Source organism: Passer domesticus, chromosome 5 (assembly GCF_036417665.1).
Source record: "Passer domesticus isolate bPasDom1 chromosome 5, bPasDom1.hap1, whole genome shotgun sequence".
In the NCBI taxonomy this organism is placed as follows: domain Eukaryota; kingdom Metazoa; phylum Chordata; class Aves; order Passeriformes; family Passeridae; genus Passer; species Passer domesticus.
In genome coordinates, this window is record NC_087478.1 from 36,034,176 (window position 1) to 36,052,786 (window position 18,611).

General features: G+C 37.5%; 1 protein-coding gene across 6 annotated transcripts in view; it reads right to left on the bottom strand.

Annotated features, from left to right (window-relative positions):
• Window positions 1-18,611, bottom strand: part of OSBPL8 (oxysterol binding protein like 8) — an 83,799-nt gene that overhangs the window by 36,850 nt on the left and 28,338 nt on the right. For 2 of the 6 annotated variants that reach the window (XR_010362129.1, XM_064419562.1), the window contains exons 2-4: window positions 18,139-18,238; window positions 12,775-12,811; window positions 8,888-9,022 (exon numbers count right to left, since the gene is read on the bottom strand). Coding sequence is in view for 5 of the 6 variants with exons in the window: in XM_064419562.1 (XP_064275632.1) it covers window positions 8,888-9,022; window positions 12,775-12,811; window positions 18,139-18,180 (214 nt within the window). In the remaining variant the exon portion in view is untranslated. Of the gene's footprint in view, window positions 1-8,887; window positions 9,023-9,762; window positions 9,877-12,774; window positions 12,812-18,138; window positions 18,241-18,611 lie in introns of those variants that run through there. The other 4 variants (XM_064419569.1, XM_064419565.1, XM_064419563.1 and 1 more) reach the window with 4 other exon arrangements.

Here is an 18,611-nt window from a genome sequence, read left to right on the forward strand (position 1 = left end):
GGCAGGGCAGGCTCCTCCATCAGACACCTGCACAGCACTGTCTGCATCTGCCTCCAGCTGCTGGGCCCTACCCGCCAGCCCAGCAGCTTCTTTCACAGCTGGGTCTTCTCTGCCACCTTCTGTCCACATTTCTAAGGAGCAGCTGTATTTCCAGGGATTTCAGGAAACAACATAATCCTGAAGTCCTTTCCCTTACTTCTGTCCATGCCCTCTCAAGTCCCTTGACAATGCTCATGTAGTCAAACTGTAAACAGGAACAGATTAAAATACCTTTCTCCTTCCTGTGCCCTTTTCTCCATTTAGAACTGAAATTGAACTCTTTGGGTAGATAAAATTTCAATTTTATACAGATTTCAATTTCAATACAGATAATGTTACATTTCCCCTCTCTGAGGCTCTCTCCAGTCAGGGAAGCTGTTATCCAGGTATTCTAAGCACCTTCTGCTTTAACTCAACAGCAACACAGGAGAGGCGGGCTCTGAGTCTTTAACCAAAATATGACTCTGTCTCACCACTACAACAGAGGAGGAAAAGAAAAAGTCTAATTTAAGCTTCCTCCTTCATCTCTTCAGCCCTTCCTGCCCTAAAGATCAAAAAATCCCATAAATCCTTTTTCTTCTCTCCTTCCTGAAAATAAATTCAGAAAGAATAGGTCCATCTACTGATGAAATCAAACTCTGTGATTGCAGTCTAACGTCCCAGGCAGGTTTCTATCCTTTTGATATTAGCTTCAAGTGCTTTAAGAATTGATATACTCTAGAAAATGGACTCTCATAGGCAGCTTAGATTTCAGATACTCACAAATACAGCTGAGTCCAACTGTGTAAGTCAGTCATGGCAGAAAAGCCTGCATAAACAGGGAAGTTTCTGCACTTTAGCTTAAAGGAATCAGTGTATCTATACATGAATTTATGAGCTTTTTTAAAACAAAAGTTTAAGTCACCATCGGAGGCACTAGACTAAGTATGCCACTGAAAGAGAAAAAAAGTTTTCCCAGTTTCTCTGTTTTATAAAACACCTATATCAGTAAGAACACAAAAATCCCTACACAACTGAAATATTTAGTTCATGTATCTTGGGGCAGGAGGGAGCACAAGAATCCATTCTCAATCTCTTTAGAGGAGCAACACTTATTTAATGTATATATTTTTCTAAAGGACAGAACACATTTCTCACATCAGATATTGAATCAGGGCTTCTCAAATAGTAAATAGTAAATGCTGTCTGAAAAACCAATCCTAATCCCAGTGCTTAAGACATTCTTCCAGGATATTGCCTGGAGCAAAATGTAAAATCTAAATGTACAAAACAAAGTCAAATAGAAGATATGTGGAGCTCTGACAACTTGTGAACACTTCCGACAAAGTCTGGTTTTAGTTTTAAAGCATTTCTCCAATTGGAAAAGCTTTACAGCTGAAAAAAACCACAGTCTTAAAGAAGGTCTAAAAAGACCACTCTAAATTGTTAAGGCATGGATTCCATGAAATTGAACTCAATTCAAATCTTTCTAGACTACCCAAATAAGGAATTTTCACTATAATAATCCTTTTTATAGAGATTTTAGGAGTTTAGAACAACTAACACCTTTTAAAAACTGATACTGATGCAGCAATACAGTAAGTAGTAAGACTATGGATAGTGATGCAAAGTAAAAAAACCCATCCTTTTCCCATTATAGGTACCCAAGGAAAAGTTAAAATCTTCTTAAAACCAAACTCTGTGAATGCTAGAGAGAAAACAAACAGGAAGGAAAGCTTGGTGTAGTAGAGGAAGGCAGAAGCTTTTCAGACTTGCCCTGCAGTTTTGACAGTAATTTGCCCTGACATTTCAACATTACTACCTTTTCCAGTAGAATTCTTCCCCTAGTCCATGAAAAGGTCATAAATAATTCTCTACATGCAGAAGAGAATTAGTTTGCAGCATGCAGAAAACAGACAAGAAAACAGGTAGACAATCATACCTATGAAGGTTTTATCTAACAACTGATTTTCACATGTCCATTTGAAGTTAAAGGGATTTTTTTTTTCTTTTTAATAAAAAGGGTATTAAAGATATACTTGCCTTCTGCACTGGTAATTGATTCAGAAAAAAATTATACCTAAACCATGAGGCTACAAATTGGAGAGTAGTTGAGAGAGGTAAATTTCTTTCACCAAATATTCTTCTGATCTCTGATATTTCCAAGTCCAGTGCAGTTTAGCTGAGGAGTAATTCCAGAGGCAAGCCTGAGAGTGGTGACCAATGACCACCAAGACTCCCCATGCACTGCTGCCAGCTGTACTTGGCTGCACCTCCTCACTTGCTAACAGCCTGCTCAGCTCCTCCCACATGGAGTAAATAGCTTTGCTCACTGCTCAGGTTTCAACATTGTCATCTCAACCCTTCTAAAATTCTCAAAGTCACAGCTGAGGTTCAAGTAGGCTAGTCCTGCAGAGACTGTCATGAAGAAAGAGAACTGGCTTGTGATGTTTCACATCAATCACTGCTGTGCCTTTTAAACCCAGTACCACACTTTCATAAAGCTAGAACCCACACAGAGAGCAGAATATGCAATTTACCCAAGCCACAAATACTGGGTGGAGTAACATTTCAGAAATGGCAAGTTCTAATAAACACAATGACTTACAGAGAGGAATGCGCCAGAGTACGCATGGCAGTAAGAAAGCAGGAGGTCAAGATCATGTATTCAGGAGACTAACCGCACACAGCAGAACTTAAAACATTTTACAAGAAATTCAGTTTTATAACACAGACTAAGGTCAGATTATTTAGGGCCCAAGCATCACTAAAGTTACTCCAAATAGGTTACACAGTTTTGTGGAACTGGGGCTTCACTTCCACACTCTGTTGAAAAACTGAAAAGTGACCAGCCAGGTCCCTAGGTTCAGGACCCCGCAGCAGGATTAACAGGCATTAATCCACTACCACATACAGAACAACCAGTGCCCATGGCTCCCACACACTGCTGATTACAAAATATTTCCTCATCATCAAAAGCAAGGCAAGACCAAATTAAATGCCTCCTAATAAAACAACAAGAAAGGCTAAGAGTCTCCAAGCATGAGGGATTGCAACATTTTAGAAAGAATTCTTATGTGGAAGGAGAAAGCAAGTGTGTTAACATTTTTCTAAGCCATTAAATGCATTTACTCTGCAGAGAAGGCGCCTTACTTCAGAAGCAACACGACAGATGAATGGCAAGATGAAGTGAAGAAACAAAGAATGACGTGCTTAGTAATAAATTGTTCTTACTGTGTCAAGACAGAGAGTTATTTAGCCATTCTTCAGCTTCTCTATTCAAAGAACAGACACAGTAAAGGGAAAGAGGAGACTGCATGAAGTTACTCCATTACTAAGTCTGCCTACATGTAGAGAGTAAACACATAGGAAAGGTAAAAAGAAAAACAAAAATCACTATTGCAGATAAAATATAACCCAACTATCCAGGAAACAGCTTGGTTTGGAACCAGATAGATTGGCAAGATTTCGCCATCTGCAAGCCAAATACTCTTATCAAAAATAATTACTAACACACTGAAAGCATTAGTTAAAAAAAAAAAAAACAACCAAAAAAACAAACCCACAACAGCCCAAATTTTAGCAGTGATCAACTCCCAGTGGAGTTCCAGCCTCACCTGTGCTCAATGCATACATCTGCTGTAGTTATGGGCAGTGGGATTTCTCTCCCCAGCTCCAAGGCAGTTCCCCACTGCTGTGGCTTCAGTCTCATCCATATGAAAGAACCCTCGGCAGAAACGTGCCCAGAGCACCACAGCCAAGTGTCTGTCTCAGGTACAGACAGTTGCTAATACTTCAAAAAGGCTTCAAGTTCACTGTCACAGGGCTGCATCTTTCCTTCTACTGGGCCACAGTAATTTCTTTTCTACTGACAGCTGGTTAAGAGGAGATACACTGCTGTATTTTCAGGGCTTCTTGCACACCAACCACCAGGAACCCAGAAGAGGGATGACCAGACAGGAGCTCCAAGACCTTTGTTACTGCCCAGTGAAACAAACTGTGCTCCTGCTGTCAGCTGAGCCAAACAACTGAAACAAATGTTTTTTTAAAGCTGCACAGATCAACAACAAATCAGCTTTAACTTGTTAGTTGCCTTGGGTACACAGTGAGTAACATCTGAGTTTGATATTTTCTGGGTCATTAAGGCTCCAAAGGCATCTCATTCCTTCAACAGCTAATAACTATTCTTTAGGATCTACTTCTTGAAAATGCCTGTTCTTTGCTTTCCACCTTCTCTCACATACAAAAATAGTTAAATTCCTATTTTCTCCAAAAATGCAGCACCCTGTGTATTAAAATCCTAGCACTAGCATATCCTTTAAAAACTCCTCTGGAGTTGTTTAAAGTACAAGTTCAACACAGCCAAAAATGCCCTCACTCTTCCCCCAAATCACCTTCACTTCCTTCCAGTTCATGGTCATCATCATCACTAGCAGATGTAATTTCCTTTCCACTGTCAACCCTCCCCTCTGCACCTAAACCACTTCTGTTTCTCAGTTAGGTAACACAATACATTTTTAATCGCATTGCAAATTGAATTAACAACTGCTACTGCTCTGCTGGAAAAGAAAGGCAGATCCTGTTTCTTATCTCCTGTCGGGCTCCTTCTGGGCACACACATCCCACAAGGACACATTTTCACCTCATCTGCATCTCACTGATGTTTTAAATAAACACAGGAAAAATACAGAAAAGTCTGATATTTTCAAGCATTCCATTACAGAATTTTTAATAATACTATCTTAACTAGATTTCTCTATTCACCACAATTATTGCTATTTAAGCATCTGTGATGTCTTCATAAAAAGACTGAAATATGTTTTAAGAAAATATTGGTAAGTTAGAAACATTATTAATCATTTATAAGGAGACTGCTCACTTTTTTCATAAATTTTATGTGATCACTATTTCTGCATTAATTCATTTCATCAAAGAAATAAATCAATATGCTTGAGTTAATAAGATTTACAAGAATTCAATTTACCAGGAATAATTTGACATGAACAGGTGACATCAGCAAGCAAAGTTCTGCTCTCCAACCTTTGAAAATGAAGTCTTGCACTTGGTATTTTTAATGTTAATTTTAAAACTGCAACAAAATAATTGTCAACTATTCCTTTTGGTCACATGCTAGGTTAAAGAAAACATTCCAGAAGCAAGTTCGATAAAAGTTTAGTTGTTCGTTCATTAATAGTTAATAACATTTTTAACCACTGAATGCAAACATGGAATGTGAACTAAATTAGCACCATACTGAGTGTCAGCTGCTAGAACTGAAAAATGATTTAGCAGTACTAACATCTATATGCACTACACTTAAAAAAACACGGTCTTGGTGAGTTGGAAAGGCCATACTGCCCACTGGGGCCTAAAGACACCATCCCACAAACATAAGCAAACCACCACAGATAAAGTAACTTCCCAAGATCATTCAAGTTTCCATCAAAAGGCTACAGAATTATTTAGGTCCTACTCCAAGTGTGACAAGTCTAAATAAAATACTGAACAAAAAAACATAGTATAATCATTTAGTCTGTTTAAGACACATTAGTTGTAGCATTATGGTCAGGGTTAGGCTACTCTGATGCTCTAGTTAACCACTTGATGGACAAGGCAGGAATAAATTAAATCCACAGAAATTAAAATTAAAAGCCCATTTCAGGATCAATGCTATATATATATGGCTAAAAATTCTGAACTAAAATTCTGAACTTTCTATATATACAAGTTAAAATCCTACCGGAAAAATCTCCACCATCCCTATTTTAATACATTTCCATCAAACAACCTTGCTAAAACTTCCTATGGAAGTGAGTGTGACCTCCACACCTCCACATGCCAGTCTGTAGCCTCACAGGTAAGCTACTTCAGCCTCAGAATAAAGGACCATGCATGTAACTTCAAGGATCTTGAAAATACTTTGTAAAACAGTGCAAAGATTACATAGAACAGTGACACTTTAAATAGACTTTTGCTGAACAACCACTAGACAATGCTGCCAGATCAAATTGTACTCTACATTTATAAAATAAATCTATATTGGACTCCAAGAAGACCCCCATCTCTGTCTCAGACAACATACTAAGCTCTATCTCACAAGGCAATGGGAGTGAGGGAGAGGAAGTCGTGCCTTAAACTAAGAAACCAACTACAGGAAAATAGAAGCGCTGAAATCCAGAGCTGTGGTCAGAAATGAAAACAAAGTATTTACACACAGCAGCACCTAAAATTATACAATACATACCACTTACAACTTTATATTGACACATTAAATGGTTCTTTTTGTTCCAAATAAGAGGTGAGCAGCTCAAACTGATGTTAAATGTTCACCTCCCTTCCCTTGCATGAAGACTCAGGGTTTTAACCATATTTGTAATTCTCTTGTCATTAGGATGTTACTTAAACACAAGCAGATGACACAAATTAAGCTTGTTACAGTAGGTGTTCCAAAAAATGGTCACTGAGCATGTCTGTCCCTAGACAGCTTCTGGATAGCCATGGTGGTTTCCACATTAACACCAAAGTTAGTGCTAGCTGTTCCAGAGACTGCCCCATCACAGGCTTTGTTTCATTCTGACTCACCTGGTTTTGAGCTACAAGTTCTATGCCTAAGTGGCCTTGCAACACAGGTGCTTTTCATTCAGGCAGCAGAAAACAACCTAGGTTAAAGTGGCCAAATAGCACTGCACAACATCCAACTGACCAGCAGCAAAAGCTAAGCACCTGCTAAGTACCTTATATATATCTAATCAGTTCTTTGTAGATGGTATAATACATTTTTCTGTTTTGATTCTCTGTTATCCTGTGCCTAGCATGATATTGAATTGTTTATTTACATTACTCATCTCCTAAGGATGACTTCAGTTGTCAGTGACTAAAAGTATTTCCATTTAGTTCCTTGAAAATGCCTTCAAATTCTGTATCTAAACATTTCCTATCTCATTATATCATACCACAGGCACATTGTAAAGACCTTGATTAACTGGATTTCAGTTACAACAGCCTCACTTCATCATATTAAGCTCTTTGCTACTTTAAATTTTTCAAGCTTCCACTACATCTCTTTTTCTCCAATGTGGGCTTTCTCCAATAAGCCCACATTTTTGCCAGCACTGTAATTTTGCCATAGGAATAACTGCCATTGAATATTCACCTGATTTTTAAATGTTGGTCAACCCACTCCATGAAAATCAGCTCTCAAGCTGTAGATAGGCTGCAAGACAGTAATTGTGGGTTGCTGAAGCCTAGCCCACGTTGTACTATTTCTCTACTAAAACTGAATGCAAGACAAATTTCTTATCTCATGAAAGTACAGACTTATATCTAGTAGTGCTCCTGGAAAACTAAGTCAGTAAGGACTGATGCTAAAAAGGCACAAATACATTTAACTGGCTTAAATTCACTTACATATGCCCTGAAATATTCAGAAGAAAAAAAAAGAAAAAATCTGCAGAGAAAATATCTGCAAGGAGTTTGATGTAGGACAATCAAGTGCTTTTCAAGCCCATTTTAATTATTTTTCTGTGAGTGAAAGTCCTGAAGAAACACAACAGTTTGACTTTATAACTTAGTGGGAACATCAATATTAAAAGGAAGAGTTAATTAGTCTATTCCAATACACTTAGATAACACCAGCATTTGTCTAGTAAAGGATACAACACAGTATAGAGAGAAAATAACTACAAGTTCTTTCAACATAGTAAAAATTATAAACAAGTTATATTTATATTATACAGAAAATATTTCCAGACTAAGCTTGACATAAGCCAGAGGACATCAAGTGCTGTTCCAGTGTGATAACACCAGGAACTAGAAAATATATTTGAGCTAGCTGTGTGTAGTACCAAAAATATTACCATCATAACTTTAAAACACACTAAAATACTACCAGATTCAGCACAGTAACAACTGTCTTTATTTCAAAATTTTTTTTCTTGTCTAATACAACTGAATGGGACAACAGGAATATGACTCAAAGTTACTTAAGACACTGCTTTTATTACTCTGAAACACTAGTATCATTACTCTGACAAAGCAAGCTATGGCAGTTAGGGAGACTCATACTAAAACCAGTTAAAAATATAAAACCATGTCAGGAACACTACTCATGGAAAAAACTAAAGGAAGCACGGATGACTAGCACGGCTGCCAATAACAAAAGGGAAGAGAATATTAATTTTAAAAGCCTAAAGTTTTCACTTAAAACTTCGCACACCCCAAGAAAGATGTCCAATGATTTCCTGAACATCAAATGCAAGTAGTTTCAAATGCAAATAAGCACAAGGGGACCAACTATTGCTTGGCTTTTTTTTGTTTCTTGAATAGTTTATCAGCATGTCAGGTCTACTTATGAGCTTCACTTTCCATCCAGTCAGCTCTCATGGATCCACAGAGTTTGTTTTCAACAGGTTTAGCAAGGCAGAGGGAACGCTTGAAAGCTGGCAAAAAATAGTGTTATAGTATTGAGACCTTTCTCTTTTTTTCCTTTTTCTAAAGAGAAGTATCTTACTTATATTTCTACAAAAGTTCCAACTTATGGTACATCATAACACTGCTGCATGAAGACACAACTTGAATACTGAGAAAAGAACGTTACGGTGGGTTTTATAGGACTACACAAATAATCATTTAACATCATGTGAACTGCTCTCCCATCAAACAAATCATAGCATGCCTTAATAAACTAATGCATTTTTTCCTGTTTCAGATTAACACAAAGATACTAATAATTACATACAAATTTTCAATTTGCTTTCTTCCTTACCTCTTTATTGTAAAAGGCTGTGATTTTGAACCAATATTTGGAACATATAATTAATGTCAGAATTTAAGTTCTTTAAAACCTCTGTAAAAAATAACTTTGTCTTACCATGACTATGGGCAGTTCCTGGACTGAGACATGGTTGGTGTAAGTCTTTGGTTGGAGTAAAATAGGCTTCTCTCCCCTGGTGCTGGTTCATTCTTCCTGGAGTTATAGGCTGGTCATCACTGTTTGTTACTGCTGCTGAAATACAAAATGGATGCTCATTCAAGACATTACGTGCTTGTGCATAGATTTCTATTAATAACTTCACTGCTGTTTATGAAACTGGTATTCAGCTGCTCTGTTGCAAACATTTCATTCTAAAAACCGAGGTTTTCAAACCAGATATGTGCTTTGAGAGGATGGCAGAAAGAAGTCAGTAAGACTGGTCTAAGACATGAAGCAAAAGATGAAAAAAATTACCATGAAGTTGGAAAGGCTGATACTCAATAGAGATACAGCATTGAGCTGTTGCTCATCTTCTGAAATACTTCTTTTCTTTGCCACTTTGTGATAGCTTTTGGTTTAACTAGCCTCAACTTAGCCAACCCATGAAACAGCTTGCCAGATCAAGCTGTACCAACATCCCAGAAAGCTAAGATGAATGTCTGTATATACATCACAAGAAACAAGTCTTAGCAATACAAATCACGTGCAAATTCTGTCAAGGCAAAGGCTTAAAGCAGAAGAGTTACTCTCCTTGAACTTCATCAGTCTGAAAGACTTGTCTGGTGTCTTCCTACCTATTTCTAGGATCACCTGGCCAGCCATCCTGTTTTATAGTTTCTGTACATTTTGTTAAGCTGCAGACAACAAAACTACCTTTTTTCATAATCAAAGAATGACTGTCTGTAACAGCTGTCGTGTGAAAGCGGATATACTGACAATGTGTTCAAAGAGGGAAACAAGCAATATTTACTGAAGAAAAGACTGGAACTTACAACACAGATGATTTTAAGAGTTCCCAAGCTTTCCTTAAAAGTTCAGCAGAAGATTTGAGTCAAACCAAACAAGTTCTATTCTCTGGATGGACTCTGCAAAGTACAAAGGCCTTCTTAGCTTTATCACTACTCTTATTACAGTAGTGGAAACATTTTGCAGCAAAACCTGGAATGAACACAAAGCAGTATGAAAAAATAAAAAGGTGCTTGAGTGTCCAGAGAAGGGCAAGGAAGATAGTGAAGGGTCTGGAGCACAAGTCTGATGAGGATGGCTGAGGGAGCTGTGGTTGTTTAGCCTGGAGAAAAGGGGACTCAGGGTAGCTTTTACTGCTCTCTACCACTACCTGAAAGGTAGCTTCTCTCATGTAACAAGTGACAGGACAAGAGGAAACAGCCTCAAGTTGTGGCCTGAGAGGTTTAGATTGGATATTAGAAAAAATTTCTTTACCACAAGGCTTCTCAAGCATTGGAGGAGGGAGCATTGCCCAGGAAAGTGTCACCAATCCTGGAGGCATTTAAAGATGTGTAGATGTAGCACTTGGGGACATGGTTTAGTGGTGGACTTGGCAATGCTGGCTTAACAATTGGACTTGATGATTCTTAAATGTGTTTTCCATCCTAAATGATTCTATAAAGAATGCAAGGATTGCAGTACACCCACCTGTATTATTTTTCTACATCAGATAAGCCATCTAAAGCTCTGCTCCAGACAAACTATACTCTGTGTGAACTGCTGCTGGGGAAAAATATGTGAGGAAATGGACAAGGGAGGCAATGAGCTCATTTTATCAGTTCAGAATTCAAGTCCATCAGTGCCAAAAGGCTGGTATTTCAAAGTACTGTCTGATTTTGCTCTTCATGTTGTACCAAACTAGCTGTCTATTGTTCTGCAACTACAAGTAAGGGAAAGGGAGGAGCAAGGTAGTTGCTGAAGCCCTGGGAAAAGACCATACTGCAGAAGGTCTTGTATGTGAAAATAAAAGGGAGTAAAAAACCAGCTGCTTCACAGGTTTGCACAAAATAGGTCACTGCAAGGAGAGTGAGCTATACTTGTTTTAAAGATTTAAGGTGTACAGTGCACTGAAGGAAGACCAGATTTCACCCAACTAGCTGAAAACACCTATTGATGTCCCACTGGCCACTTAGCTTCCGCAGGGATGGGATTTCTCAGCCTACTGTGCTCTGCAGGTGCCCTCACCAGCCCCCATGCCACTGCAGCAGGTGACACTGTGGGCTCCACAGCAGGAACTGCACTCCTGAGCAGTTCCTCTCCTGAGCAAACTGTGCAGAAGGCTTGTTTGTGAATATGCACCATGCAGCACTGCTAACTGTTTTATAAGCTTTGGGAATTCCAGAGGTTTCTTAAAGCTATCATTTCTCAAGCAGTATTTGCCAGTAACCCACAGTGTAAGCAAGCTCTGCCCACAAGTGTTACTAAAGCATGAGCTGCACTCACCAGTGGGGACTCAGTCACACTAATGGAACTACAAGCTTCAAGCTCACTGTAAAATGCATATTCCTTCATTAAGAGTCAATTAGGTCCTGCAACAACTCCCAGAACTGTCAGAAAGGCTCTTTTCTTACCAAGCAGAGTTTATGCATCACCTAGTATAGAATACCATATATATGGCAAGCATTTCACGTGCCTGGGTATTCAGGTGATCTTCTTAAACCAAGTGGGTTTTTGAGAAATTCCATCTATAAAGCTGAAGAATGAGCAGGAGAGTTTTTAAATCTCCTTTTTATACAAAGCAGCATAAAAGTACTAAACAAATGGAAATAAAACAGTTAAGAACATAACTATTCACACCATAGCAGCCACTAGGAGAAAGTTGTCCCCCCTCCTGCAAAATGCCTCATCCTAATGCTCAGACGTTTGCTCTGAGGTGAGGGAGAAGACAAGGCATTATTTTAGAGAAGAAACAACAAATAGCAAATATCAAAGCCTCCTTGTGACTCTTTAGAAGTCAATACCAACAGAACTGTTGAGAGTTGAGCATACTTTGTTCATGTTCATCATACTGCTCATCAAATTACTAATATAAAAGTTTATCAGTACAAATAATACCTTCGAAGAAATATATACTGGGGTCTTTACAGACAATTTATTTCAGGTAAAAATATGAAAAAAAGTCTGGAGAGTCAGATTCCCACTTCTGTTTCTATAATGAGCCTCTGAAAGTGCCTACACCACTGAAAATAGCACAGGACATCATATACAGGAAAATGTTTATGACAATTCAATTCGACATTGTTTTTTAATGTCTATAATGAGGTATATCAGCTAAGACCACAGCTTCTGCACAGATTTCTCATAGAAAAAAGAAACAGTTTGTGCCTGCACCTTTCTTTTTCCCACATACACAAACTCTTAATCCCTAATCCTTAATCTCTAATTGGCAAAATTACTCTGCCAATCATACTATCATATTAATGCCCACAAACCAATGGCACCAGTAAGTCTTTGGCTGCATGTAAGCACATACATACATCTGAAGTTTTTCCTAGCACCTCACCAGATCCAATCCTGAAGAATTATAGTACATATACACCTGTTCAATTCTGAATATGTAAAATTATTGAAATTAAGGGAACCACACACAGCACTAGAAATGGACAAACGCAAAAATAAATTTTTTTTTCTGAACCATTATTTCCATACATTTACTATCTGTACTACAACAGCATTTGAAAGTTTCATTTCAAACGGATAAAAATAGCTTTTCCTCTTCCAGATTAATAATAGAATTTTTTTTTTTCCTGACCATGACTGGGAGCAGTGAAGAATAAACTTTTTCCACCAAAAAAATAAAGGCTACGGTAGGGAAACTTTTGGATGAGTGGTATGCCAGGCAAAATACTTTTCCAACAGCAAATTTTCATCACACTGCAACTTCTCAATTATGACACAGAAGAAAACCTAGTATTTATCCCAGCAACTATAGGCAAAGATACATGCTAACTACTACGAACATATGTGCAAAGATAATGTAGGAGAGAGGAGTCACTTACTTGATGGTCCAGGAGAGTCTCTGTTCTCACCATGTTGCTGTGTACACATACAATTGAGGAATGAAGAACAGCAAACATAAAAATCCAGGCCAGGAAGAAGCAAGTGCACAAAAAGCAGCAGCAGCAGCGGGAAAGAAGGACAATGAAAACAGTGTTAGTTCATAACTAAAATACAACATGCACCTCAATGCCAAAGGCAAGACCTCAAGAGACTCCGCAGTTCAGAAAAGTTGAAGCAAAAAATCTGACAAATATGTCTATAGAAAAGCCATTATTAGAAGCCATCATTAGTAAATAGCAACTGCCTCAACAACTTCTTCTGAGTGGAATCTCTCCAGCAGCAATTTATTACTTGATACACAGCATTTTAAAAGAAATATTAAGCTGGAGTGGTTTTAAAAGACTGAAGCTCTGAAGAAAGCTGAAATAACACAATATGTTTCCAAAACCACTCCACTTTTCTGAAAGTGTTTTGGAAGGAAAAAAACCACAAACAACCTTTAAAGCCATAAGTAATGTGTAAGCACCTACTAAAGCTAGGTTCAAGCCTAACTGCTTTTGCATACAAACACAAACTTAGAAGCCACAGACTCAGTTCATCTACAAACACAGGTAACATTTGATTTTGCTTAGGATGCAAGACAAACAGTGTAGTTTTAAATTTAAGAGGATATTTTATATCTGAGTATTTCCATAGAACCAAGTTGCATAAAATTTCTCTTCTACTGAATGCATCAAATATAGGCACTAAAGGAGGGTAACTACACAGTAATATCCTGTAAGCCTTTCTGATATTTGATCTAGAATATTTTTTAAATCCTTGCTAACAAAGACTACAATCAAGGCTAAGAACCGACTGTGCTCAGCCATGTACAGATAAAAGGCAAATTCCACTTATGTCTTCAAGGATTTAGTGCATTTGAAATCTGCGAAGAATAGAAAAGGAGAAAACAAGAATCCTGATCAGCATGAACATCTTCTCTTTAAAAATAAAATAAATCCAAACATGACATATCTTCTATATCCCAAATAAAAAATTTGTGCTCCATAAAGTAGTAAAATCCTTGCTCTGCTTTAAAGAGGATCCAATCTTGCCTCTTATCAGAACTTAACAGCAAGAAATGTAAAAAAGCAAAATCATAATCAAAATCTTTGCAAACAGGAATCTTGTCTTGCACACCTGACCTCAAAACACTTTTTTTTGTCCCTCACAACTGCCTAAGGGTGTTGAATTGCAAACTGACAGTGCAATGTGCAAATGTGAATACTGCAATGAATATACAGCAAGTGCAGTACACATCATTGGAAAGGTGAGGGAACCCTTCTTTCACAATTCTGCATCTGAACAGGACTTGACTGATCAGGAAAAACTGAAATAAAATTTAAGCACGCTTGGCAAATAACCTTCTATTCCTGCCAGAGACTAAATTCAGGTCAAAAAGCGAAACCAATGAACTTAGAACTTACCAGACATGTTTGAGTAGTACATGAAATGTATTTAAAAATTCAATGGCTTTCAAGGCAAAATGTTTATTCTTAATGTACAGATAACATACTGCAGACTAGGAAACAGTTTATGTTCAGACTGGAGCTGTCCTATCCTTTGCTGATTTTAGATTCAAGAGAAGAGTGGCTGACAAGAAAACAAGAAGCCTGCAGAAACTATACAGAGATCCAGCAAGTGACTGAAGGACTGGGAGCACCGCTATTCAGCACTGGGCTGCTTTAGTGGTCACTGGGAGTTGGACAGCAAGAGAATGGAGCTGGAAAAATACACTGTGAACAGACACACAGGATCAGCAGTACCTGAGGCTCAGCCAGATGCTCACTCGCAGTGCATTACTTACGTGTGCAAGAAACAAGAGGGAAAAGGCAGCACAGCAGGTCCTGTCTCACTGCCTGCCCTGCAAGCAGCCCTGGCCAAGATACAACGTGACACCAGAGAGCAGGGCAACCTGTCACCCGAGATGGCAACGCAGGGGCTTTGCATGTAAATATTTTAGCATTGCATGATTAATCCTATGAACTGGTACAAACAGCTCCTATGCCAGAGGCTGAAACACAAGCCAGTCTAATTCTGTCCTCTGTATTCTCCAACTGACATTCTGTTTACACACCAAACTCTCTCTGTTGCTGGTCAACCCCCTCTCTTCTTCATCAGAGGTATTTGGGTCTGTGTATTTATCGAAAACCTGCAGAATATATATTTCTAATCACTGGTGCCAGATATTAAGGCAGTGAAATTAGACTATTTTGGCCAAAAAGACCTTTTCATTTTCCACTGGCCTATTGCACCTCTATCATCTGCAATTCATATCACTGCAGACTGGGGTTCCTAACAACTGTGGGAACAAAACATGACCATTTTACTACTTCAGGATTTTCTCTGAAAAGAATGCTCCCAGGACATTCCTGTCCATCACCACCCACAACTCTTATTCTAAATCTACAAAATTAAGAGAAACATACACATATTCCCAGAGGCACAGCCTAGCCTTATTTTCACGTTATATAATTGATGACTTTGATGACAGATTACAGAACAAGTCCTCTGACAGGTTCTCAACACTACGTGATTGATTTCATTTCTACAAAGACACAATTACTTAAAGATTTTGCTACCAAAATACATGAAGCCTAGTCCTCCTCCCACTAAAGTTTTTAACGAAGATTTAGAAGTAAAACCAGCAATATAAATCTAGCAATATAAAGCATCACATGAGACAGCAGATGTAATTGTTTTTATACAAAGGTAGCTTACGTGCTTCAAAAGAGCACTATTTTTAGATGTTCGTTTCTCAGAAATAAAGCTTATAACAACTGCTGCTAAACTTTAAGTTATATCTGCCAAGTTCTTCTAAAAAACAAAATCCTTTTCCTGTTGAATATTAGGGTGAAAGCAAAAGCATATGTCACGCTAGTATGTGTGAATCTCTTATTACAAAAGTATTTTTAAAGCACTGTTTTTACAATCAAAACATACAGCTAAATTTTTAATAGTTTAAATGAACATTCTAAAGCCAAGTTTGACATTTAACCTTGCTGAAGACAGACTTTCCCTGAAGGCAGTCTCTGATACATGTAAGCCATGGAAAGTAATCCAGTTAGATTAAATTCAGGACCACTGACCCAACCTACAAATCTGATCAATAAAAACAATTCAATGCTTCAAGGAAAAGGTACTTTTATGTCTGTTGATGTATTAAGTAACAAGGACTGACACTGACTGTACAAGTTATATCCCAGGCAAATTTATTAAATGTATATCTTAGCAAAAATTAGAAGTGACTGAAAATTACTAACAAATATTTCAAAAAAGAATGGTTTATACCATACATTTCCATGTAATGTTCTATGTTCTGGGGAAGTGAGACTTGATTAAATTATTGTTTCATAAAAAAGTAGAGAAAATAGATGCTGTCAGTTTGAGAACAGTTTATTTTGCACTGTTTTAATGGTGTCAGACTACAAAAATAGTTTGCTGAGCTGTCACAGCCTTTGTCCTCAAATTTATATTCAGTATGTATCAACCTAATTGTTAGACAGAAAGAGCACTTAATATAAGACTTTTCTCTGTATACTGATTCTGGAAAAGAAAAAAGCACAGCATTAAGGCCTGTGATCTCCTCATCTTGTGCTCTTTAATAAGCCAGCCAAAAAAACAAATTAGAAAGCTGACACTTCTGAAAATGTTTTTTTCAGATACCTCCTAGAAACATCCCAAAGGACTTAAAAGTGGAGAAAAAATTTGATCAGTATTCCTTACGCATATTACAACACATGTAACTTCATTAATTTTATCATGACAATGGAACTTTAAAAAAAACCCCGAAGATTGCACCTAAAAGCCTGGAATACTGGAAAATTTTGAACATAATTTCAAAATATTTAAATTTCTGGGAAGTGTCAGGATTTGCATTGACTAAAGGTCTTCAAAACTACTGGGTCAATCTCTCTTAAAATACGTATGGAACTTTACTATTTAATTTCCACTTTTTTTACTATGATATACACTAGGCTGTATAGTAGACTACCAAATAAGCTTTCAAAAATGTTTTCAATGCCTGTAGTGCAACACACAAAACTTGATATTGTAACTGTAATTTAGACAGACAACTAACCCACTGGCTGACATTTTGATAAGAAGTGCTTAGACTAGCCTATTACAATACACTATCAGTTAAAAAAATTATTCTGAGATGACACTTCAGAAGAACATAGGATGTAAGGCAATCTTATCCTTACACTTAGCATTCTTCTAAAGCAGTCTTGGTAAAACAGAGACATTTTGAGGTATCTTCTTAAGATCATGCTACTCTGAAGGCATGTCACAAAAAGAAAAGTAGCACATCTTACATTACTTTGAAGTGTTTTGCAAACTGGTACTTTTTTATATATTTTGAGGAAACAAGGAGCACAACAACTGAACTGACAGCATTTAAAAAAAAATTAAAATACCCTACTGCACAGTTGGCAGTTGATACTCATAAGCATGCTGCATCTGGGACATAAATGCATGAGCCATGCAGCAAACCAATGAATTTGTTCATTACAGAAAAAAACCAAGAATTTTCTTAACACACTGCAAAACAGTTTGTCTCCAAACTCACCACTTAAGATAAAAACAGTAATAAACCATTTGATCAAGTTAATAGTTCCATGTAGTAGTTCAGTATCACAAATAAAGTTTGTCAATATTGAGGTGTTAAATTTGACCTTCACCTCAGTTACAGAAAAACACAACCTATTTTGCCTTTGCAAGGTAGTGCTTTGGAAACTACAAAACATTTCCTTGTTCAGCTATTAAAGTGCTTATACATGAAACAGCTTGTGGAAAAACTAAACTCTTAAATAATTTCAACATTTATGATGATGATGAAGCACAATAGTACACACTAGCCTTTCCTGTTTTTAAATTGTGCTCAGAAAGAGCTTCATTGCTTCAGAAATTTTATAATCAGTACACATTATCAACTCTTACATCTCAGATTACTCTGATAACATATAATTATCACTCCTATCTTTTCTGCTCCTCATTCCACCAAGAACTACATTATTTGTTCTATTGTCGAGTCACTAACTAGCAAAGTGCCACTTAGACAGAGAGGAATACCTTTTTCCTTTGGGACTCTGAGACAAAATCCAAAAATCAAATTCAAAATCTAAAAGTTTTTGACATTCAGCCCTCCTGCCATGAGAATCTAGTAAAAGATACGTGATGATAACATTCATAATATTCCAAATGCATTCACCAGAAAAGTATCAAATCAAAGTGAAGAGATTCATGTCATTTAACCCTCTCCCTGCAAAAGCATCTTCATTCACATTCATCTCATTACACAAAGGCACACTGAAGTTACTCACTGAATTTTTATCCATCTCCCCATCACCTGGAGCATTCTCCATGTTGAAAGGACCTGTTCTCTGTCTCTATCAGAGTTCTTCCATCCTGCTACTCAAGATCCTAGAGAGGAAAAGAAAAGTGTAATAATTTAATTCCAGGGGCTGAAATCCAGTAGAGAGCTACACTCTCACTTCCCTCTGTTTTAAGAGGCTATATAGTCTCATATGGTAACAACCTCTGCGTTTTACAGTACCTTGCAAAACATGAACATTTACTCAGAGAAATCAGCTTAGGAATAGAGAGAATAGTTTCAGATAAAATGGCCAAAACAAAAACTAAAAAACTACTCACAGAGACAAGCACTTACTTCTTAAGGAAGAGTCATGCAAAAAAAAAAAAAAAAAAAGAAAAAAAAAAAGAAACCCACAGGTTTTGCCCTGTATTTCCCGTTGTTCCAGAGTTCCCAGCAGCACACCGCTCCCCCCCACAGGCA